Raw genomic sequence first — 26,050 nt, 5'->3', positions numbered from 1 at the left:
TGAGATAATAATGCTTTGTAATATTTATCATATTAGAAGTCTCCCAAAATTCCAAATTATTCTTGAAACTGAAAAATTGATAAAATGACACAAATTTTATGCTATTTAAAAACTGTACTGGGCTCCGTGGCTCATGCCTATAATCCTAACTGCTCAGGAGACTGAATTCTGAGGATCGCAGTTTAAAACCAGCCCAGGCACTAAAGTCTGTGAGACTCTTATCTCCAATTAACCACCAGAAAACCAGAAGTGGCTCTGTGGCTCAAGGGGTAGGGAAGTAGCCTCGAGCTGAATAGCTCAGGGACAATGCCCAGGCCCAGAGTTCAAGTACCATGACCAAAAAAATGTACCATAGGTTAAATACCTTCTAACATTTATACATCCTGAAAAAGTTATCACCATGGTTAATGGAAATATGTTTATAGTATTGACTGTGAATACATAAAGTGATACAGCTTTTAACACTAACCCCAGCTCTAATTCTGCATTGATCCTTGAACATGAGGTGGTAAAGTGTCATTTAATGATCATGGAAATTGCAGTATATGAAAATCTGTCCCCAGATGACATCATAGTGACTCATGAAGAAAATCACATAAGCATATGAGTCAAGAGTTAACTTTCACTTAGCTAAGTGCAAATCCTCCACTCCTCTCAACTGAATGTGAAGTGACTTTGCTTAATAAATGTTTTCTCTGGTTATAAAATTCACACATGCTGATGAGATTCTTTAGGGGTAGAAAATAAGGGTCATTTAAAACATATTGCCTAAAAATATTTAAACTACAGTAATTAAACAACAACAAAAAGTTAAAATCTATGGCTAACAGCCATGGTCAACTTCTAGCATATTTTACTTCAGTGTGACCTTCTGTACCTCTGATGCAAAACGTGTATATGCAAATATGGCTATTTTTTCTGTATACCATAGCATTCACATGTTCCCAGGTCATTTAAACACATTATATGACTGTACCATCATTTACTAAATAGCTATTAAGTAATACCATATCCCCAAAAGCTCACACATAAAAATAACCATAACCACTTTCCTAGATTGCAAATAGATCCCAAGAGGTTCAGCCTCATGGTTTCCATGTTAGGAACTCCAATTATCTGCTTTAATAGAAAAATCAACATAAGATTATTATAAGATCTTCCCACACATACTATAGGCTACCATATAAAGAAACTGGAATCTCTCTCTCTCTCTCTCTCTCTCTCTCTCTCTCTCTCTCTCTCTCTCTCTCTCTCTCTCTCATACACACACACACACACACACACACACACACACACACACACACACACACACACACACAAGATATTCAAATAGTTACTCTATCAGCCATCATATCTGCTTCATTCAAAAAATTATCCAGAGCTGGGGGTAGTACCTCATGCCTATAATCCTAGCTACTCAGGAGGCTGAGATCTGAAGATCAAGATTCAAAGCCAGCCCAAGCACACAAGGACCTGAGACTCTTATCTCTAGTTAACCTCTAGAAACCAGAAGAAGTGGGGCTTGGCTCAAGGGTAGGGTGGTAGCCTTGAACTGAAGCGCTCAGGGACAATGCCCAGGCCGAGTTCAAGCCCCATGACCCACATACACACAACATATTGTGCAGCCTCAGATACATTTTGTTTGGTCCGCACAGTACTCTAAAACCTGACTTGGAATGGTTACTCTAATTCACCACATACTCCATCACCCATACCCATCCATTTCACTCTAGACTTCTTCCTGGCTTTTGCATAAGCAAATCCAAGAATCAACCTGTACCACCCCCACTATCCTGCCTAGAACAGATTGCCCCCAAATTGACCAGTCCAAGAATAGATACAGACCTAGAGAGTCTCTCTCTTTTTTTTTAATAAGCTTATATTGTACTGTGATAATGCAGCCCCAATTACCATAGTGCCATCTGTCAAGGAAGAACTTAAAGCTAAAGTCCCAGGATTGCGGCTTGAACTCAGGGCCTGAGCACTGTCCTTGGGCTTTCTCAAGGCTAGAGCTCTACCACTAGAGCCCTAACACCACTTCCAGCTTTTACTGAGAAATCAAACCCAGATCTTCATGCATACTAGGCAAGCACTCTACCACTAGGCTGAACTCCCAGCCCCCTAGAGAGTCTCTGATTGTACACAGCTTTTCGGCATGCTTTTCTTGGAGTGGTCCTGTGGGTTGGAGCGGTATCAGCCTGTGGACTCAGAGATTCCAGCTCTGAGCCTCATAGCAACCTGACCTGCATCTGGGTCACCAGTCTCTGGGCAGAGGCCTGGCTTCCCTGCTAGGCTGACTAAGCAGCTCATTAATGCTCATGTGGTGATGAGCTGGTTGAATTCTTGGGCACAAATACATGATCTGAGTTATATAACGTGTAAAAATCAGGCCTTTACTACAGTATTTCTTGCCAGTAATTTAAACTATTCTTCTTTTAAAGGCTTCATGGAAGATTTGAGAAAACATAAAATTATTTTCATGATGGGTAAGTAACAGCCCTCAATTTTTCTAATACAGTTGTTCATAGTAACAAGTGGTGGAGGGGAGGAAAAACACTCAGCTTTCAAGTCATGTTTGGTATTGGCCTAATACCTGAGGGGAGGGGAAGGAGGGAGATGGGGAAGAACACAAATACTTTTAGAATGCCTCTCAAAAGACATGTTCTGCTTCTCATTCAAGGATTTTAAAACATATATACTTAACTGATGTTTCTTAGAAATGTTCTATTCATAGTTAGACAATGAAAAGATCTGCCCTTCTTCCATGACTGTGTTTCTTCAGAAACACATTCAGATAAACTTCAAATCTTGCATACTAACTATGGGACAATTTCTTGCAAATCTCTAAAGAAACCTCCCTCGCTGACATATGAGGAAACTGAGATCCTGAGAACTTAAAAGGTTTGGACAAAATCATTCCACCAACTGGTGGCGAAAAAGGGACAAGCGTCGGTGACTTGCGGTTCCTTATTCCAATACACACTGCGTGGGTTCAGTTGTCCTGAACTCTAACTCTTTCTGACACTCTGCCATGGAACACTGGACCCATGCTTGGCAGTGACCAGGACTCCAGTGAAGAGACTAATGAATGTGCCACACACCTTGAGGCAAAAATAGGAAAAAGATAAAGTGCTGGACCAGGGAATTCTGAGCCAACTTTAGAGTGAAGAGGGTGGCCCAGGTAGGCTTTCTGAGTAGGCAACATTTACACAGAAAACTAGGAGACAGAGCCAGTAAAGCTAATCAAGGGAGGTGACAGAGAAAACACTAGCCAAGGAGAACAGACTGTCCCAAATTAAGGATTCTTGAACTCTACCTTACTTCTGTTTCTCATCTGCTACTCCTTGTTCTTAACTTTGGGAGCAGACTGAACTCTTCCTATGCATTCTTTTCAGAAAGCAAAATACATTTCTGATGTCATAATTTCAAAGAAAAATCTGTGGTGCTTATGGATTACTAAAATTACCTTTTCAACATCAATATTAATAATCAGCTTTCTTGGCATGTATATCATAAAATGTATTCTAGTTTCTGTTTGAATTTTATGTACAAAAACCAATTAGGAAAGGGAAAGGCTCTTTTTTAATTTATTTTATCTATAAATACTTATACAAAGGTGTTATCATTAAACAAAACAGTTTATGGATATAATACATCTTAATCACCCCTTTCAACAAGTTAGATATCTAGACATCAAACTAGGAACTCTATTCTGGCCCTGGTGGCTCATGCCTATAATCTTAGCTACTCAGGAGACTGAGATCTAAGGATCATAATTCAAATCCAGCCTGGGCAGGACTGTCTGTGAGACTCTTATCTCCAGTTAACCACTCAAAAACCAGAAAGTGAAGCTGTGGCTCAAAGTCCTAGAGACTAGTCTTGAGTGGAAAAAGTTCAGGACAGTGTCTAGGCCCTGAGTTCAAGCCCCATGACTGACAAGAAAGAAAAATAGGAATTCTTCATTATCTTAGGAGCATCAATCCTTAAAATAATGAAGCCCCCAGAGCTTCTAGTGATGATACAGCATGTTAATGGAGCTTTGTGCTACCTCTTGCAGTAGCATTATTTTGGATTCACCCAGTACTTATTCATAGATGAATTTGGAAATATATTTTGAAATGTCACTTCTGCCTAGATTTATCTAAAGACTTCAGCTCGCCCACTGCATAATCCTGTGCCCTTTAGAAAGGGAAAGAGCACAATTTAAAATCTTTGACATTAGATGTTGCATGAGACCCTCAAAGAGCCTCAGCCCTCACCCTGGAACCAGCCCCTAGATCTGCGTGAAATCCTTCTCTTCTATCTAACCAACTCTCCTGTACTTCCATTTGTTGGTTAGTCACTACTTAAATAAAAAGAAAGACTTGAGCCATTCTGATATTTAGGAATGGCATATTCCTAGGCTATGGAAACTAGCCCTTCGTTCTAAATTCTTCCTTGACAGATGGCACAATGGTAATTGGGGCTACAATATCACAGAACAATATAAGCTTATGACATAACATTTAAGATGTCAGAGACACAACTCAGCTGCTTGGGTCATTTTTCATAAACATGACTCAGATGATTCTAGTGGCACAAGTATGGTTCTGTGTGCATAGATTACTAATTTGTACACTTTTCAATTTATTGTCTTAGCATCGATCAGAACCACAGTGCTGTGGTATTAGCAGAGACTGGGTTGGCATTCTCACTGGAAACAACTCAGGACTTCATACAAGGGTTCTATACCCTTGGCTTTTTGGGAATTTTTTGCTAGAGATATTTTTAAGAGAGTCTCACATTTTTTGCCAGGGCTGGCCTTAGACTGTGATCTTCTTACCTATACCTCCTGCATAGCTGGGATATATAGTATGTTGGTTCAGATAGGTCTCAATAACTTTTTTCCAGAGCTGGCCTCACACCTTGATCCATTACATGGGGTTATAGGCATTACTGTTTTTTATTTATAAAAACAAAATTACCATTCCTACAGCATTCTCTCTGTATTTTAAAGTATTCATTTGTTCCCTTTAATGAACAGATAGGTCCTGAGGCTTTAGACTGGCCTCAATGTCTCTTTCCCATTTCCCTGGACACCCCCATGCCAGTCTTTGGCTCCAGCCCTACCTATAATCCTATTATCTGTTGACCTGCCTTCCTCCTCAGTTCTTTATGATATCTTCCTCCCTGTTTAATCATGCCCGGAAGTCAGGTTTAACTTCTGGATCCTGGAGAAGTCTTCTCTAATCACTAGCTTTTTCTCTGAGCTCTTCTATCCCTTATGTCTGAATCACCCATGTTGATACCCTATAATGATGGGGGAATATATCTGTTGGAATAATGAATTCTTTAGGAAGCACTGTGGTCTGTTTCCATAACAACCGACATAGCAATTGGAATTCCTGGACTGGAACTGACAGGCGGGGGGGGGGGGGGGGGGGGGCTGTGCTGTAGCTGTTCTGTGCAGGACGATTCTCAGGTTAATTATGAGCCCACACAGCTGCCCCTGGCTTTGTGCGGTGCTACCCTCTCACTGAAAACAGGCACTTTCCTCCTAAGCTGGAGGTTCTTGGTTTCATTTGCAAGCCAACCATTCCAGGTGGGGCAGGTGAGAGGAGTGCCTGCCATCCAGGAAGGAAGCATGTGAGGATAAACCTGGCTGACCTCAGAATATGGTGTGAATATCATCTTCTTACTCAGGAAGAAAGCAGCACAGTAGTTGCTTCTAGAGAAATCCCTTTTCGTTAGATCTCAGAGGGCAAGCACAGGTGGTTACAAGGATCTCTGCCTGTCCCCACACAAGACAAGATCTGATATGAATGTACAAGACATGGCTTCAGCCATTACAAAAACCCGAAGAGTACTTGGAAAATGAAAGGCTATGTTTAAAAAGCCTCGCTATTTTTTATGGTTTCTCACAACCTATTCAGATCTCCTTCTTTTTTTCCCTCATTCCCCTTCCTCCCTCCCTTATTTTTCTTTCCTTTCTCCCCTCTTCCCTCCTTCTTACCTTTCCTCCCTTTTTTCTTCTTTCCCTCCTTCTTTATTTCATTCCTTCCTCATTTTTTTGCTTCCTCCTCTTCATCATCACCCTCTCTAAACTTTGTTTTTCCTTCCCCATTTTTCATTGTCTGTCCCTGCCCCAGACATGCAGAACTCAATTCCCTTTAGTTCAGAGTTAAAGCCTTGGCAGAAAAAAAAAAAAAACAAAACACTCCATTTAGAAAAGACATCTGGTTAATTAGGTGAGGCGGGAGTTAATGGCATAATGATCAGGTCACCACTCAGCAGCTATCACTTTCAACGTGTCATGGACACAAATGGCCTTGTGTACATTGGCATTGACTGTGATGAAGTTTTTTAAGTAGGAAGCTTTGAGAGCTATTTGGTAATGTTTTGTGTTCGTTTATACACACGAATGACAGCACAAACAGTCCTATTTATTTTCTTAGAGAAATAAGAAATTTTGCCTCAAACCCAGTATTTGACTGTCCCTCGTTATTTTATTACACTACTGTTACCTTTTATTCTGTTCTATGGTAAAAAGAAGACAGGTCTGATGCAGCAGTGCCTTTCTCCCTGTAGTACTTCCTTCTCTGTGAGAAGAAGCATCTTTTTCTGCTAAGCTGGCCTTGTTTCTTGTTAACGCAGTAGAGTTGTGTAAAAACTATCATCATTTCAGCTCTTAACACATGCTGGGCAGTACAGAAGACACTTCATAGTGTTAGCTTATCGAATGCCCCATCTACCCTACAGAGAAAGTGCCACTGCCTTCTGACTTCTCAAGTGTGATGTTAGCATGTTAAACAATGCTAGGGAGCATATATCTATCACAATACTTAAATATTGGCAACAAATGTTACCATTTTTTTTCTTGAAACAACTGTATTTCCTTTTCCTTCAAGAAAATGTCTACAACACACTCAAATCTAAAAAGGTCATAGTTTGTTAGATGGTGTTTCAGAAAGTAGAAATGATATTCAATTTTAAAAAGTAACTATTACCTGGATGCCAGTGGCTCACGCCTGTAATCCTAGCTACTCAGGAGGCTGAAATCTGAGGATCATGGTTTGGAGTCAATGAGACTCTTATCTCCAATCATCCGCTCAAAACCCTCAAGTGTTTCTGTGGCTCAAGTGGTAGAGCACTAGCCTTGAGTACAAAGAGGCTCAGGGACAGCACCCAGTCCTGAGTCTAAGGCCCACAACCCCCCAAAAAAGGGAAAGAAAAGCAACTGTTACTCATTGAAAAATGCAATGGCTAGTAGAATTGGATACAATGCTTTAACTTGCCACAGTGTTCCAGTAACTGTTTCTGGGTATCCTTGAAAAGCAAATGATGTCTTAGAGTTCGATAATGAAAATGGGGACCACACAAACACACACACACACACTCACCATTTGTGGTTGTGAACCACAACCAGGGATTAGTTGAGAAGTGATTTTTGAAACCTTCGAAAGCATAGTTGTGAGGAAGAGGTCAGAGGACAAGGATTAGATGTTCAAAAAGCCCCTGTTTCTCTGGGTTGCTCGAGGCTAAAATGCTCAAGGTTTCTCTAGACTCAGTGATGCAAGAGCTTCCTGGCAGGACAAATTTCAAGGTATAAGAAGGCCCATCAGAGGTCCTGAAGATGGGATGGGCGCTTCAGCTGGGTTGAACACGAGGAAGAACAGGACTGGAGGAGGGCAAGGAAAATCTCAGAGTGAGAGGAGCCTCAACACTGAGACTAGACTTTAATCTGCAATTCTATTTTTGCCAGTTCTGGCTCTTGAACTCAGGGGCCTGGGGCACTGTCCCTGAGTTTCTTTTGCTCAAGGCTAGTGCTCTACCATTTAAGCCACAGTGCCATCTTCCCTCTGGTTTTTTCTGTTTATGTGGTACTAAGTAAGGAATTGAACCCAGGGCTTTATGCATGCAAGGCAAGCACTCTACCACTAAGCCACATTCCTAGCCCATAATCTGCAATTCCGGACTACCAGAATTCTAGATTACCAGAAATCACTGGACTGAGAAAACTCACACTGACCTGATTGACTGCTTACATGCAAAAAAGTCTCTGTCTGACTAAGACTTTGGCTTCACCCAGACGAATTACTTGCTCCACACCTCCTCCAAAGAGAATCCCCCGTGACTCTTCCCTGAAGACATACCGATACTGAGGCCTGACTCTCCCAGGCTTGACACCTTCAGGATAGGAGAGAAAAGGAAGAGAGACATTGAATTATGGTCCCACAGAGCCCCAAAATGCATTACAGACCAATGAGATATTGTTTTAATGTTGTAGAAATGCCGACCTTGCATGCTGACAGTGAACCTGCTTAATTATATAAATGTTTTCACTACAAAAGGGCTCGTGGTCCATGTTGAACTAGAATGCAAACCAAATTAATCAGGCCAAATTAATAAATTTAACAAGGGCTTCCTCTCTTAAAAGAACTGGGAGATTGAAACAGACATAAAATAGTCTTTAGAGCCTCAGTGGTGGCTCATACATGTAATCCAAGCTAGTTAAAGAGAAGCTGGACTCGGGGATGTGTCTAGGATCCCATCATCCTAAAATTAGGCAAATATCATCTCATGAACTCATTCCTGTCCTAAAAATAACCAGCGAAAAACAAGTCAGGTGGCTTGCCTCAGCAGTATTTCACCAGCCTAGCATTCATGATGCTCTGCATTCAAATAGCAGTACCAAAAACATTGGGACACTACAACATGGCAACTTCTTTTTTGATGTTGAAAAATGTTAAGCCAGATGCCAGTGGCTCACACCTGTAATCCTAGCTACTCAGGAACCTGAGATCTTCGAATCATGGTTCAAAGCCAGCTTATTCAGGAAACTCTGTGAGACTCTCATCTCCAATAAACTACTCCAAAAAAAAAAGTGTTTCTGTGGCTCAGGTGGTAAAGTGCTAGCCTTAAACGCAGGAACAGAGTCCAGGCCCTGAGTTCAAGCCCCAGGACTGACAAAAATAAAAACTTTAAAGTTGTTAAATTGTGTCTTCAAAAAAGAATGTAGCTGAGTTAATGGTTATCCATAAGACCAAATAACAACCAAATAGAAGAGATCCAAGTATTGTTTACCAATGACACTCACAATGGCCCAGTCCATAAGCCAAAATCATTTGGAAGCATTGAGTTATCTGTTGAAGGTATAGGTACTAAGCCTGTGCACTGAAGGGCAAGACTATTCCATAAGATGGTAAAGGTTCCTGTGTGTTCGCCTGCTCAGTAATGAAAGAATCTGCCATTATGACCATTTTGTTCCTACATCTCTAATTATTAATGCCTAAAAACAAAAACAAAATAATAAGGTAGTAAGTAAATATGTTTGAAACCTCCCTTTGAGTATTCCAGCCAGCTTTGTCCCAATTATGTGAAACTCCATATAAATTTCAAAAACAATTTGGGTCCGTAAAAGTGTCCTGAACCATTGCATGCAGGCACACATGCACGAACACACACGCGCTCCCACACACACACTGAGTTCTAAATATATATTGAAACATTTACTACAAGGATGAATTATGGGTACTTGTTTTATGAGAATTACATAACAATTTCAGACAATCAAGGGCAACAGCAAACAAATGTTTGAGACTGTGATGCTATTTAAAGCTGAGGAAACCTGGCCCTTGTGAGATTTTTGTCTGTGAGGTGAATGGATCAGTAAACTGCATATTGATCAAAATCAGTAGTTTGTTATGAAGACAGTAAAAAGTAGTCAAGACCAGGAGACCTGGAACTTTCTTCTACATTGAATTCTTTTATTAAGTATGTATGCTGCTGGGTAAATTTCATTAATGCTTGACACACTAGGTTTCTGCTACACATCAGCAAAGCCACAGGAGTTAACAGACACACACTCATAAAAGGCAAGGTTCAGCCATCTTTAAGAGCTTATATTGTAGAAAGGTGGGAATAGCACAGCAGGTGTATACAATAACAGAGGTATACAGTAGAAAACATAGTGAGAAGGCTGAAATGGAAGCAGAGCTGAGTCCTGAAGAAGAAAAGGAAATGGCTGCGTGCCAGTGGCTCATGACTGTAATCCTAGCTTCTCCAGAAACTGAGATCTGAGGATTTAGATTCCAGCCTGGCCAGGAAAGTTCACAAAACTCTTATCTCCAATGAACCACCAAAAAGCCAAAAACAGAGCTCTTACTCGAGCGAGAGTTCCAGTCTTGAGTGAAAAAGCTAAGAGACAATGCTCAGGCCCGAGGCTTCAGCACACACACACATACACACAGAACTAGAACAAGGAAAAATGTCCGTTGTGAGAGCCATAACCAAGGTTCACAACTAGAATACATGTCTTCTGTGTTTTCTCGTGTTCCTCACCTCCACATGGTGTTTTGTCTACATCAGCTATACTTGTCTCAGACAAGAGCCAGGTGAAGCCAATTTCTCAGGACTTGAGCTTAACTCAGCATATCTGCCATCTATAAAAAGCCTTAGTTGGCACAATCCTGTAATTGTTTACATCTCAGACAATGTGGGAATCCACTATACTGTAGGAGACCAATTTTTACCTTGAAGAATGAAGCAGAGTAACAAACGAATAATTTTTGGGGAACAGGGATTGTTTTCCTGTTTAAAATACAACATTCACAAAGTTATTTTTCCTTCCAATTTGCTCCAGTTTCTCTGAAACAAGAATCTCAGTATCTTTCTAGCTGCAAGCAAAATATATTTAAACCAACTGTCAGGTGGTCAAGGTCCTGAGAGCTCTCTCCTCTTGTAGCAAAGTTCAGCTTTGACATGGTGGACACTCTCTGGTGTCTGTCTGTCTGGGACACAGGCCCTGGAGGAAAAGCTTCTTGTAACACGGGGACTCGTGATTACACCTTCTCACAGGGAGTGGCTGCTGTGTGAGTGCCACACACCACCACCAACAGAACCTCCTGGTTCCAAAGATACATTTTCCTGCTCAGCTCTGTTGTGTGATTAATGCAGGGAAAGCTGGTGTGGGTGGCTCACAGCTTGTAGAACACATTGGAGTTTTGTCATTGTTGTTGTTATTGTTGTTTCTTTTTGAATTTATTGTTATTGTAAAGGTGATGTACAGAAGGGTTACAGTTATGTAAGTCAGATAAAGAGTATATTCCCCTCTGAACTATGTCACCCCCCCTACTCCTCTCCCAGTTTTACCCTCCCATCCCCATCTACAGGTTGCATAGTTCATTTTCCCAGAAGTGCTCAGCTTATTCTCGGTAGATCTTTTGCAACAAGCCCTGAGACTGCCCTCTAGTCTATCACTTGCTATGGAGAAAGGAAGAGAGCAAGCATAGAAAACTTTTTTCCCTTTAAGATAAACACATAACTCATTATCTGACATGTGTAATTGTAATCCCTCTGTACATCGCCTTTATCATAATAAATAAATTTAATTTTTTAAAAAGATAAACACGTACATGTGAACACTTTTTAGTTTTTCAGGAAGATTCTATCAACTTTACTTTCCATCACAATGTCCAAGACTTTCTGTTTCCATGGTTTTGCCCAAATTTGAACACAAAATATCCCATGTGATTCAACTAACACAAATGTTGCCACCTGTATTACTATCCTCACTTCCTTCTATAATACATCAATAGACGGCAGACACAAATATTCTCTGACAAAGACAAAGAGCCTTGGTGCTAGAAATGACCTTGGAACAGCGACCCACTCCTTTTCAGTCCAACAAGTTTATTCTCAGTTGAGAACACAGAACCCCAAAGAAATGAAAAATTAGAGCCAATACATTCCCAATGAAAACCAAACACACATGTGTATTTAAAAATAGAAAAGAAAGAAAAAGCCCTAACAAAGAAAAGCACAATAAACTGTGTCTTTGAACCTTGGTAGTTAGCTTCAGGGAATGAGAGACTTTTTCTTTTTTTTTCTCCCTTTTCCAAATTATCTTAATTTTAAAAAGAGAGAAAATGGAACTAGACAAGGATGCCCACTCTCTCCACTCCTCTTTAACATAGTATTAGAATTCCTAGCCAGTGCAATAAGGCAAGAAGCAAGCATAAAGGTGATCCAAATAGGGAAAGAGGAAGTAAAACTATCCCTCTTTACAGATGACATGATCCTGTATTTAAAGAATCCTATAGACGCTACTCCCAAGCTCCTTGAGCTGATTCAAAACTTTGGAAGGGTAACAGGGTATAAAATTAACCCTCAAAAATCAACTGCCTTCCTCTACACCAACAGTGAGAGGAATGAGGCAACAATCAGGAAAGCAAATCCTTTTGCAATAGCCTCAAAGAAAATAAAGTACCTAGGAATTAGCTTAACTAAGAATGTAAAGGACCTTTTGATGAAAACTTTAAAACCCTGAAAAAGGAAATTAAAGCAGAACTGAGGAAATGGAAAAACCTCCCATGCTCCTGGATTGGAAGAATCAATATCGTGAAAATGACAATCTTGCCAAGGGCTATCGACAAATGCAATGCAATACCCATCAATATCCCAATGTCATTCTTTAAAGAAATAGAAGAGGCAATCCAAAATTTCATATGGAATAATAAAAGACCCCATATAGCAAAAACACTTCTTAGCAGAAAGAACAGTGCAGGAGGAATTTCAATACCAAACTTTAGACTCTATTACAGAGCTATAATTATCAAAACAGCTTGGTACTGGCACAAGAACAGGCCTGAAGACCAATGGAATAGAACTGAAGACCCAGATATTAAACCACAGACCTATGGTCACCTAATCTTTGACAAGGGAGCCAAAAAAATAGAATGGAAGAAAGATAGCCTCTTCAACAAGTGGTGCTGGTAGAACTGGTTAAGCACATGCAGAAAACTAAAGTTGGATTCTTCTTTGTCACCCTGCACTAGAATTAACTCCAAATGGATCAAAGACCTGGAGGTAAAAACTGACACACTGAAAACTTTACAAGAAGGAATAGGAGATACACTAGGCCTCCTTGGCACAGGTTGAAACTTTCTCAATAAGGACCAAGAATCACAACAAATCAGAGAAAGGCTGGATAAGTGGGACTGCATTAAACTGCAGAGCTTTTGTATGGCAAAGGACATAACTAGTAAACTAAATAGGAAGCCTACAGAGTGGGAGAAGATCTTCACCAACCAAACAACAAAGGCCTCATATCTAAAATATATCAACAGCTCAAAAAATTGAATCAATCCAAAACTAATCTCCAAAGTAACAACCATCCCATTAAAAGATGGGCCAAAGACTTAAAGAGAGTCTTCTCTGAAGAAGAAATAAGAATGGCCTATAGTGAAGAAATGCTCAACATCTCTGGTCATAAAAAATGCAAATCAAAACAACTCTAAGATTCCACCTCACTCCAGTTAGAATGGCCAGGATCAAGAAAACTAATAACAACAGATGCTGGAAGGGATGTGGCCAGGAGGGATCACTCCCACTGTTCGTGGGAGTGCAAACTCATTCAACCACTGTGGAAAGCAGTATGGCAGTTCCTCAAAAGACTAAACATAGAGCTCCCCTATGACCTAGCAATTCCACTACTTGGCATTTACCCAATCATCCAGAAACAAGGACATACTAAATCCACCAACACAACAATGTTCATTGCAGCACTATTTACCATAGCAAAGATATGGAACCAACCCAGATGCCCCTCAGTTGATGAGTGGATCAACAAGATGTGGTATTTGTACACAATGGAATTCTATGCTGCTGTCAGAAAGAATGGCATTGCCCCATTTGTTAGGAAATGGAAAGACTTAGAAAAGACCATATTAAGTGAAGTAAGCCAGACTCAAAGGAACTTAGGCTCAATGGTTTCCCTCATTTGTCATAATCAGTAGAAACCTTGGGCTCTCCTAGCAGAGATCTGCAATAGAGCCAAGCCTTGATACAAAAGGCCATATAGTAGGACGCTAAATGAAAGGATCTCTAGGATATAGAAACATAAGCCATATAATGAATGATTGTTGTCCTTAATGTACTATGTGATCTTTCATCTCTTTTGCTGTCCCTTGGTTATCTCATATTGTTACAGTATCTCACCTCGTTACCTGATATATTGGATATATTTGTATTTGGTTATTTGAAATTGGATAGGGAAGGGGGGGAAAACAAGATGAGGGATGGGGGTGGGGGAAGGGAAATGGGGACCAAGACATGTGAAAGGGTATCAATGTATGGGAATTAATGTACCATCTATCTGGCAAATATCATATAACCCTTCTATTAACTACAATAAAAAATATATTAAAAAAAAAGAATAGGAGTTAAATTCGTTTGATAGTCTTCATGCCAGGCTGATAGTTTCTTATACTTGCATAGCTTATCTTATATTTTCAAGAATTATAGCATTTCCTTAATGTACATATGATTGATAGAAAAGAATCTGCTTCATATAACATAACCAGCCAATGAATGGTCAAATTGCACATGATTTAACTATGAAATTTAATTATCTAATTATGTAATTGAACTATTGATATGTAGACTATTTGATCAAAATACTATAAATGATACTTGTGTTAGAGATTAGAGGCATTCTTTTACTTTTCTTAGGTTTTTCTAGTTCATTCAAATTAAGAGTGAAAAAGACACCATTTGTCAAAGAAAAGATAGTGAACTAGCAGAACTTGGAAAAAGTTGGATGTGGTTGGATGAAGATAATCATAAGAAGGGAGTTACTGAGAGAGATGCTTTCTGTTGAAGGTGTATCAATATGTGTGAAGTAATGCACCCTCTATCTAGTGAATATAACTGTAACCCTTCTATTAATTACAATAAAAAATAAAAGAAAAACAAAAAAAGAAAAAGAAAATATGTTATTTCTTTTGCAGTAGAGGACAAAAAGTATTTCTTTAAAAGAAGAAGAAGAATGAAAAGCTAGGTTTGAAAGTTTCCTATTGTATTCATTTAATACTAGACTAATATCCTAAGGTGAAGTGGACTACAAAACGGGGGTGAGGGGGGAATGGTGACTTGGTTTAAGAACTGTTCAGCAGAGACAGAACACTCTAGAACAAAAAAATTACAGGATTCACAGATCCAAACAAGCATAGCCTCACTGAAGCAACTTTTGAAGGCTCCAGACTCTTCATACATTTGAAAAGTTAAAGGTGTGTGGTGAGATGTGGGGCTACAGACCCTGCAGACCTCTGGGTTAAGGAACAGAGGATTAGTGTTTGGATGGTGATTTGCCGGGAGCACTGTGGAAATTCTGCCTCATCTCTGTCTGGGGATGTATCAAGATTAGATGGAGGTGCTGCGGGACAGGTCACTGTGTCAGGAGCTAATTCATCATCATGGGAAGGAAATAGTAAGCCTGCTGTTTCCTCTCACTGCATACCTGGACTCATCTTGACTTCTGGACATGGAAGAACTGAAATCAAGGCTTAAAATATTTCTCTTGAGTCTCTGGATGCGGTGGATTTTGATTGAGTGAATCACAAATTCGTATGCTGTCAATTGTCAGAACATAGATACAATGATGCCCTTAAAAGTGGGCCAGTGAGGCCGGAAGTTTAGCCTAGTGGTAGAGTGCTTGCCTAGCATGCGCGAAGACTTGGGTTCGATTCCTCAGTACCACATACATAGAAAAAAAAAAAGCCAGAAATGGTGCTGTTACTCAAATGGTAGAGCTCTAGCCTTGAGATAGCCCATGAGCCCAAGGACGGTGCCCAAGCCCTGAGTTCAAGGCCCAGAACTGGCAAAAAAAAAAAAAAAGTGGGCCAGCTAACAAATGATGGGGCCTGATAGGACTGTCAGATGTAACAAATGAAAGCACAGTCTTTAGATAAATTTGAATTTCAAGGAAAAAAAAGTAGTTTGGTGGTTTGTGTGATTTATATGTTGTACAATATTTCACTCGGAGTCCTATGTGTCTTCTGGAAAACTCCATGGGCCACTCCAGCTGATGGAGGCTGTGCAGTGCACTTCTGAACATCAGGTCTCTCTGATTTCCAAAAAGAAGTGCAGCAGGGCCTTACAGAGAGAAGACCTGGAGAGTAGAATAGTCATACGAAGCAGGGGTCCTTGGCACAGGCTTTTCTATGGATTAAAGGGAACAAATAGGACTAGTTTCAAGCAGCTGTTGGAATACTTAAATAATGTAATACTAATGAAATAGGTATAACTCGGGAAATGATCTGAGGATCTTAGAATCCAGCCTAGATAAGACAAATCAGGTGACTTTTTTTTTTCTTTTTGGTCAGTCATGGGGTTTGGACTCTGGGCCTGAGCACTGTCTCTGAGCTCTTCAGCTCAAGGCTACCACCCTACCCCTTGAGCCACAGCCCCACTTCTAATTTTCAAGTGGTTAATTGGAGATAAGAGTCTCACGGTCTTTAGTGCCCAGGCTTGCTTTGAACAGCAATCCTCAGATCTCAGCCTCTTGAGTAGCTAGGATTACAGGTGTGAGCCACCATGCCCACAAATCAGGAGACTCTTAACTCCAGTTAACCAGCAAGTGGAGTGGTAGAATATTAGCTCTGAGGAGAAAGGACTAAGCAACACAGCAAAAGGCCAAGAGTTCAAGTCCCAGGACTAGGAAAAGAGAATCAGGCATGTATCAAATAACATATCAAGTCCAACGCATGATAAGCCAGAGTGTTTCCTCTGAAGGACATGATGTGATTTCTCAGATGTACTAAGTCTCTGAAACATTCTACTGGGAGCGAATCACCCCATTTTTGCTACCTTCCCTCCAGCATAATGCTGAGAACACAAGACATCTGTAGAGAGGAATGGTCTAGCTTTTAATAAGGCAATAAGGACTTTTATTAACTAACACAACAATTAGTCATTCATGATAGGAACCATTATCTCTGCATTATTACATTGTAAATATGAAAAGAAAGATCAACACAACCTCCCCGCAGTGACCACTGGGAAATCCAGAGCTAATTGTCTCCCCTACATTATTTAGTCTGGAAGCTTCCAGCCAGGCTAATCAGATAAATCACCTAGGGAGTGTTTTGAAAAGATTATCACTTGTACAACAAAATATCTCAAATACACAAATAAAACACTTCTATTCCCACAACCTAGATTGCAGCCATGAACACTTTACCATTTGATCATTTACCATTTCAAAGTAAAATATAGATATCTGTACCCTTTCCTCAGGGAATCTTTTAAACCTATAAAGTTCCACTCAGCCTCAGAGGTTTAAAGCTCTACGGATCCAGAATTCTTTCACACTCCAGCTTCATTCGCTAACCCTGCTGGTAGAGACTCTAGAATCCAAATCCCTGCCATCTTACAGTGAGGGGAAAGAGATCTGGCCAGCCATGTACAGGCTGTACAAACTCTGCTTGAATGAAGTACATCAGCTAGAAGAGGTGATGCATTTGTCAGTAGCACCAAATTAGGGATCAAGCCTTATGCTCACAATCTTTGGGGAGCTCCCACGTGCCACATCCATGACTACAGCCAAGGGAATGAGTGAGCAACAGGAAGAAGAAGCATATAGGAGAGAAGCTGGAGAATGTAGGCAGAGTAGTATATTCCTAAACAGGAAATCACTCTTGGTCCAGCCTCTCCAATTCATACATAAAGAAGCCAGCCCAAGGAGACAAAGGGATTCTCCCAGTGTCATTGAGCAAGTTCAAAGCAGGGGGAAGTCTAGACCCCAAATTTCCTAATTGACTTCCTGGTCAGGAGCAGGGCTGCGTCCCTGAGGCTCACAGTTCTCCATTCATTCATTCATCTAACTATTTTCAAGTAGCTACTATACAGCACACACTAATAAAGCAGGCTTACCTTGGGTTAATCTTGTATTGTTACAGTATCCCACTTTGTCACCTGGTATATTATATAGATGTTTACTTATTTATTTGAAATGAGGGGAGGCGTTGGGGAGAGAAGTGGGAACAAAAACATAAGAAGGGATATCAACATATAAGAAGGAATGCAACTTCTATCTGGCAAATATAACTGTAACCTCTCTACACATTGAAATAAAAAATAATTTTAAAAAATAAAGCAGGCTTAGTCTCTCCTATGCCAAATTCCCTGTCCTGTTCAAAGCTCTTCCATATCATCCCTGCAACCTTCAGCTAACTCTACCATCAGCATAGTTCAATACATTCACCAAATAAACAGAAGGAGTCAGAGCCTTTCCGAGTGAATAGAAATAATGTCCGGGAAGACAAGGATCTATTTTTTTCCCTTAATTGCTTTGGATCAGAGAGAGTCAGTTCCGCAAGAGCATCCTGAAGCTCGGCAGGGCGATGTAGCCCACTCGAGATGTAGGATGTTGAAGAGAGTCACAGACCATGCTGGCTGGAGGTCATTCCCAGGGCACTGTCGGTTCATGGTCTATCCACCAGCATAATGGCTTTTCTCTGAAAGGGAGTTATCGGTCACGAAAAGCTGAGCCTAATGTTGAAAACCATTTCCATTTAGAGAGAAATCATGGATGGGGCAGAAATAAGACTGATGTTTAAACAAATCTGGAAATTGTCCAGGATCGTTTGATTTGTCAAAGGTATTTGATACCTTCACAGTGTACAACTGTGAAGACTTACCCATCTCATAAGATGCTAAAATACGCCACCCTGTTTTTGAAATGTTGTATCACTGACACTGGAATCTCACTCCTGAAATCCTTGCTATTGAGGAGGCTGAGATCTGAGGATTGCAGTTTGGAGTTAGTCTGGACAGGAAAGTCTGAGACTCTTCTCTCTGATTAACCACCAAAAAAAAAAAAATCAGAAATAGTCTTGTTGCTCAAATAGTAGAGTGGCATCCTTGAGTGAAACAGGACCTGAGGTCAAGCCCCAGGACCAACACACACACACACACACACACACACACACACACACACACGCATGCACAGTTGCTGTATCTAATCTTTGTTTAAAAAAAAATCAGGGAAAGTGGCAGCTAACAGAACTTTTAAGCATTACCTGTGATGGCTACTCATGTTACAGGTAACAGTTATGATGCTTATTGAATGTTCATTGTAGCATCTACTATTCCTGACACAGGAAAAGTATCCTGGGCATCCCTTCATCTCTCCTCACAGCCAATAGGTACTGGGATCACCTGAACTTCATAATTGCAGCTTGTAATTGAACTGAAGCCTAAAGAGAGTAAGTGACATGATTGGTCATCTCCCCAGATTAAAAAAATATCTGAGATGTTAACTTGAAATGTTTGATTCCAGGCCAGGAGGATGGCCTACTGGTCGAGTGCTTACCTAAGTATGCACGACACCCTAGGCTCAATTCACCAGAACCACATACCCAGAAAAAGCCAGAAGTAGCACTGTAGCTAAAGTGGCAGAGTGCAATCCTTGAGCTAAATGTGTCCAAGGACAGTGCCCAGGCCCTAAGTTCAAACCCCCAGGACTGGCCAAAAAAAAGAAATGTTTGATTCCATGTTCCCTTTAAGTGAAAGGGAATAGAGTTGTCACTTACAGGACAACAAGGCTATTCCATGTTGGATTAATTAGCACAGTAAGCCATTGTGCTAGCTTCTTGTGATAGCAAAAATAATTTTTTTTAAAAAAGCAGTTCTAAAAGGCACATGGTATCCTTAATATGTGGCTATTAGATCCAAACAGTACAAGAGCAAGGACTCAATATTTGTGTACCCAATGCTATGGACATGGTATTGGAAATATAAAAACTACATAGACATAAAAACCTATGACTCTATAGACATAATGTTTTATTTCATAAATTAATATGTATTTATGATATACAAACCCTTAGCCTAATTTTATGTTCTAAAAACTAAGTACCAGTTATTGTATATAGAGATTCCCTTCTTGAACACTTGTTTGTTAAACATGTCATTTGAAATATGATGTAAAAAATCAATGCTAATAAAATCTTTAATAAAAAAAGAAGCAGTTCTGACTTGCTATGAACTAAGTGTAGCAAAGGAAGGGACAACTGTATAACTGGGTAACAAGCTAAAAGGAACTTTCAAGATGTTTGTCAGTTAAATGCAACTAAGGAGTCAAAGCTACTAGAATGGAAGAAAGATGTTAATTGTTATACAATCATTGTGGAGAGGGTAGGAGAGAGTATATATGAAGAAGAGTCCATAAACAAGAGGATGAGGTTTGTAAGAGGAGGGGTGAATGAAGAGGAAATGGAAACAGGAAGTTCTAGGTTACTGAAGGAAAAGAAAGATTGGGATGAGTGGAGGATGAAGACTATGTTGGAAATATTTTCACTCAGATTGTTGTTATGCCAAAGAAACAGCCAATTCCATGTGGACAAGAGAGAATCAAGTTCTCAGAGTAGACAAGTGAGGGTCCATTCATCATAAAATTAGTATCTGCTATGTGCTATTTCAGACACTAAGGGAGCAAAAAGATCCACACCCTGTACTTATGTACCATTAAGTCTAACAGGAGAGAGAAACTTTAAGAATTGAACATTAGAGGGACCGGGAGCATGGCCTAGTGGTAGAGTGCTTGCCTAGCATGCACAAAGCCCTGGGTTCTCTTCCTGGGTATTATATACACAGACAAAGTCAGAAGTGGCACTGTGGCTCAAGTGGTAGCACGCTAGTTTTCATAATGCCCAACAGCAGTGCTTAGGCCCTGGGTTCAAGCCTCAGGACTAGCAAAAACAAAAATAGAGAATTGAACATTAGAATAGATTTGGATACTGTGATCAAATGCTAGGGTGACCCAACAAACCAAAATAGAGCAATTAGACTAAGACTATATGCACTCTAGAAAAGTCTTCCCAAAATGGGGGAAAGAACATAAGAAATAATAGAGGGGATGAGATTGATTGGACTGTATTATAAATGTGTGGAAATGTGCCAATGTAATCCCCCTTTATAAATTATAAAATAACGTCTTCCAAAGAGGAAAAGGAGGACAGAAAACAAAAAGAGAAGATGCCAGCATTCTGAAACTATTGAGGACATAATTTTTGCCTTCTTAGTGGTAAAAGGATTGAAAATGTTGAGTGTGAGAATAAGAACCTGTTTGAGGACTATGGGGAAATAACTAGCTGGACTCCTTCCATGGGCTCATTTGATCTCAGCAATAGAGAAATATATCTGCAAAGAGGCCTTAAAAGGTGCTATGAAGTTAGATCCAGGGGACCCAGTGGGCACAGCTTTCTGACCTCTCCAGGTATATACAAATAAAGTAAATGATGGGCTTGGAAGAAAGAGAGGCTGGTGCTTGTCATGATAGAACTTAAGGGAGCAAAGCACTGAAAGTTTCCAGAAAGGGAATAGTGTTTGGTTGGCAAGAGAAGTAAAGGGAGTCCAAAGGGAATAGGCCAACATAATGAGATTGTAATAAAGGAAAAGAACCAGCAGAGAATTAAGGTCAAGGAAAAAGAGAAAAGCAAAGGAAGGAGTCATCAGAGTGGATGGATAAACTCAAACAGTGAAACCTCAGTTCATCAAGATCTGTAAGAAGCTCTGAAATTGGGTTCATGAAGAAAGTCATTGGTGCCAAAAAATGTAAAGAACTAATGCCTGACTGGGATAGGAATCAAGGCCTGGGAAGCTCTGAGTTTGGTAAATGGGGGCCAGAAAAATTGTCTTCAGTGTTTGCCTTAGAGCAAATAAACCAGATATACAATCAAATATACATATAAAAATGTGTATACAGGGCCAGGAGTTTGGCCTAGTGGTAGAGTGCTTGCCCAGCATGCACGAAGACACGGGTTCAATTCCTCAGTACCATGTACATAGAAAAAAAAAAGCCGGAAGTGGTGCTGAGGCTCAAGTGGTAGAGCTCTAGCCTTGAGAAAGTCCAAGAACAGTGCTCAGGCCCTGAGCTCAAGCCCAGGACTGGCAAAAAAAAATGTGTATACATAAACTGGTACATCATAAATACAGGCACACAGTCTGTACATCTCTAAATGATGGCTTGGGATCAAACTGGCTGCTGGCCCCTATGGACCAGAGAAGAAAGAAGAGCCTGTGCCAGTAGAAGTTCATTACTTAGAACCTCTGGTCTTACATGAAATATTTCTTTTAATTTTTTTAATGCTGGTACTAGGGCTTGAATTCAGAGCCTGGGCACTATTCCTTAGCCTTTTCCACTCAAGGCTGGTGGTGCTCTACCACATAAGCCATAGCTCTACTTTTGGTGGTTAATTGGAGACTAAGGGTCTCGTGGACTTTTCTGCCTTGTCTGGCTTTGAATCATGCATGAGTGGCTAGGATGACAAGGAGCTACCAGTACCTCGCTTACAACTCTTAAATCTCCTCTGAGATTTAGCGAAAGGATTTTTCCACTGTTTCTCTTTTATGAAATACAATGACTCCTTCAAAATGCAATCTTCTAATACTAGACTCTAAGCCACATGAGACTGAGGATGAGTCTGCCCAAGGGCATGAAATTGGAGTAAAGAGACAATAAAAGTCACCTCGATGACAGGAACTGTGACAGGGCCATCAGTCATCTTGTCTAACTGGAGAACACAGCCCATCCATCTGAGATGCAGTTCCTCAAAATTTTTTTTTCCCCATGCAACAAATTATCCTGGACAGATAGCGATATTTCATTATCAGATTTTTTTGTTTGGGGTTTTGTTTTGTTTTTATTTTAAAGTTAATGGCTCATACTTGTAATCCTAGATACTCAGAAGGCTGAGATCTGAGGATCATGATTTGAATCCAGCCTGGGCAGAAAGCCTATGAAACTCTCATTTCCAATTAACTAACAAAAAGCCAGAAGTGGAAATAAGACTCAAGTGGTAATGCCAGCCTTGAGGAAAAAGACTAAAGGACAGCCTTGCTCATACCTGTCATCCTAACTACTCAGGAGGATGAGATCTGAGGATCATGGTTCAAAGCCAAACTCAGACAAGAATGTTTATGAGACTCATCTCCAGTTAACCACCAAAAAAAACCCTGGAAGTGGAGCAACGTGGAGGAGTACTAGCATTAAACAAAAAAGCTCAAGGATGGCACCCAAGCTCTGAGTTTAATTCCCGAGACTGGCACCTGTAATATCCCAGCCATTTTGGGGGTCACTAGACCCCCCAGCAATAGGGTCACCAGCACTCAGTGAACCAAGGTAGGAGTCAGTTGAATGATAGGACAGCGGCTACTCTCCACCTTCAGGCTGATGAGAGCAGCCCGACCTTCCGTGGAGCTGAGCATTTAAAGGAGAGCACCACACACAGGTGGTCCTGATGGCCAGGAAAACACCACACGAGGGTGGTCAAGCAGTTTAAGTATTTTTTACAAAAAGAAAAAGGAAAGAAAGGAAAGAAAAAAAGAAAACAATTAGACAGAGGTAGATAAAGAACAACTTCAGTGCAGCTGAGCTTCTGAAGGTAAGCACCACACTCAGGCAGCAGTCACCTTACCACATCACCTTACCATGCCCACAGTCAAAACTACAAGGATGAAACCACACACAGGTGGTCGAGCAAGCATTTTCACAAAAATGAAAACAATTTGGCGGCTAAGCAAGCCTGCCAGGCTATTACTGGAGGGAAGCTGGGGGAAAATGAGATTGGGGGTAACACTGTTGAAAAGAAATGTAGCCTGATGCAGTGGTTCATGCCCGTAATCCTAACTACTCAGGAGGCTCAGATCTGAGGATTATGGTTCAAAGCCAGCTCAGTCACTAAATCCATGAAACTCTTATTTCCAAATAACCACCAGAAAACCAGAACTGGTGCTGAGGCTCAATGGGTAGGGTGGTGACCTGGAGCTGAAGAGCTCAAGGTGAGCATCCAGGCCTAGAGTTCAAATCCCACCACCAACAAAAAAAAAGAAATGTACTCATAACTTTACATATACTTATGTAACTATAACCCCTCTGTATATCACCCTAACAGTAAAATTAAAATAAATAAAAAATGGGAAAGGGAAAGTAGGAAAAAACATGGGAAGGGGTAACAATGTTCAAGAAGTAATATACCCAGTACCTGATGAATGTAACTTCAACCCCTCTGTATATCACCCCAACAATAAAATAAAAGTTAATAAAGTCATAAGACCTTGAAGACAAGTGACAGAATATGAAAATACATGCTCCCACTAGTAGCTTTTGTGCTGTCTTTGCAGTAAGAAAATCACTTCGTTCTCCAGTTTGTAGGCAATGAAAGAATCTAGCCATTGTGTAGATTACTTAAAATTCCACAGGGCCTGCACTATTTGGGGTGGGGGGGAGGATAAAACTAGGAATTTGCAGCTGTGGCTCCTATGGAGAGCTTCTAACTGGGGCAGCCATGAGGTTTAACTCACAGCTGTTGTTCATTTGAGCTGAAGATTTCTTAATTGCCTTTGTGTCAAGATTTATTAAATAATATTTGAGAGAAGCAAAAACTTATACTAGTCATATTAGTAGGAGGCTGAAGAAAAATAATAATAATAACTGGCATTCTTGCTTTGGAAGCCAAATCTGAAAATATATTTTCTGTATAACCAGCTACCAACTACCCTGGGAAAAGAGGTTCCCAGAAAATCCAGGCCAAGGAAGCCCTGTGGCCTCTGCTAGAGCTCAGCTGCCTGCTGCTCTTAGTCATTTATCTAGGAGCACTTCTTCTGAGCAGCCTCCTCTAGCCCTACACTCTTCCTTCCTATTATGTAGAGAGGCAAGAGTCAGGGTACTTGGAATAAGTACAGCATTAGCTGGCAATGGTTTGCTCGCTAAGTGGTCTGTATCATCTTTGCAAACCTCTGTAATTGCTGTTTTCCTAGTAGGCTGGCCCATCCCTGACAATATTGCTGTGGGGGGAGGAGGAGATGGGGGAGGAAGGAGAAGGCAAACCCTCTCCACTAGGCTTAGCAGCTGTCTGTACCTTTCCTGGGTCTTCTAACAAGGCAAAGTAGAGGGAGGGGACCTTTCTACTAAAACTAATGTCTTTGGGCTGGGAATGTGGCTTAGTGGTAGTGTGTTGCCTAGTATACACTAGGCCTGGATTCAATTCCTCAGCACCATAAAAATAGAAAAAGCAGAATGTTAATGTCTTTTTTCCTAGGGCTTGAACACAGGGCCTGGGCAATGTCCTTGAGTTTTCTCAAGTTTAGCACTCCAGCACTTGAGTCACAGCATTACTCACAGCTTTTTCTGTGTATGTAAAACCAGGGAACTGAACCCAGAGCTTCGTGCATGCTAGCTGATCCTAGCCACTAATGTTGTCTTTTAACAGAGAAATCCCAAACACCCCAAGAACAGTCTTCAATAGGAAGTAAAATAATCCAAGCAAATTGCCAAATAAAGTCATACATCCTCACTATCCAACTATAATCTCAATAATGCTTTGCCTTTTAACTTTATTTTTTCTCAATAAATTGTCAAATATACAGTTATTAGAATTATCTAAATATTACCTATGAAAAGGTACATCAAGCCAGGTACTGTGGCTCACCCTGTAATCCTAGCTATTAAGGAGGCTGAGATCTGAGGATTGCGGTTCAAAGCTAGCCCAGGCACTAAAGACCGTGAGACTCTTATCTCCAATTAGCCACTGGAAAACTGGAAGTGGTACTGTGGCTCCAGGGGTAGGGAGGTAGCCTTGAAGAGCTCAGGGATAACGCCCAGGCCCAAAGTTCAAGCCCCATGACCGACAAAAAAAAAAAGAAAGAAAGAAAAAAGTCTTCCACACTATGGGAGACCAGAAGAGCAGCAGCAAAAGCAGAGGCTACCTGTGGTTCCCAGCTCAGCTCATCAGCTTCACAGGACATTGTTGAGGCAACTGCAACAACTGGCAGGAAGTTCAGTGGGTCTAGGGACAGTTGTGTGCCTGGCTGCATTTGTCCCTTGTGTGTTGGAAATGATGCAGCAGCATTCTCAAGGAACAGAAAAACCAGCCCCATCCACGCCCACTCTCCTATGTTTCAGGGTCTTCTTTTTACTTTATTCACAACTCTTCTGTGAGTTTGAAAATCAAAACTTTCTTTTTCACTAGCAGCTAGCATTTATGAAGCATTCACTAAGTATAACGGCACCTGAGCAGGTTCAGTTCCCCCAAGAAACTTCTCTGGTTTGCATGGCTATTGGGGTCATGAACCTCTCTCCTCTGTGCCTCTTCAGCAGGCAGATCCCCAACCTAGCAGACCTGCTTTTGTCCCTAACACCTGTCTGTATCTCCTCGGAGAGATAACTCTTTAAGCTCTCCACTTGAGCCCATGGACCCTGAGCAGTTCATGGAATGTGGCATAACCCTCA

The 26,050-nt window shown here is 40.7% G+C and overlaps 1 protein-coding gene across 1 annotated transcript in view; it reads left to right on the top strand.

Annotated features, from left to right (window-relative positions):
• Ak5 (adenylate kinase 5) overlaps positions 1 to 26,050 on the top strand; it is a 220,263-nt gene that overhangs the window by 164,894 nt on the left and 29,319 nt on the right. The window contains exon 10 of the mRNA XM_090334589.1: positions 2,442 to 2,486. Coding sequence (XP_090190715.1) covers positions 2,442 to 2,486 — 45 coding nt within the window. The remainder of the gene's footprint in view (positions 1 to 2,441; positions 2,487 to 26,050) is intronic.

This window comes from Megascapheus bottae, chromosome 6 (genome assembly GCF_031878675.1).
Source record: "Megascapheus bottae isolate mThoBot1 chromosome 6, mThoBot2.hap1, whole genome shotgun sequence".
Taxonomy (NCBI): domain Eukaryota; kingdom Metazoa; phylum Chordata; class Mammalia; order Rodentia; family Geomyidae; genus Megascapheus; species Megascapheus bottae.
Note: the sequence above shows the minus strand (reverse complement) of the source record. Positions and strands in the feature narration are given on the sequence as shown.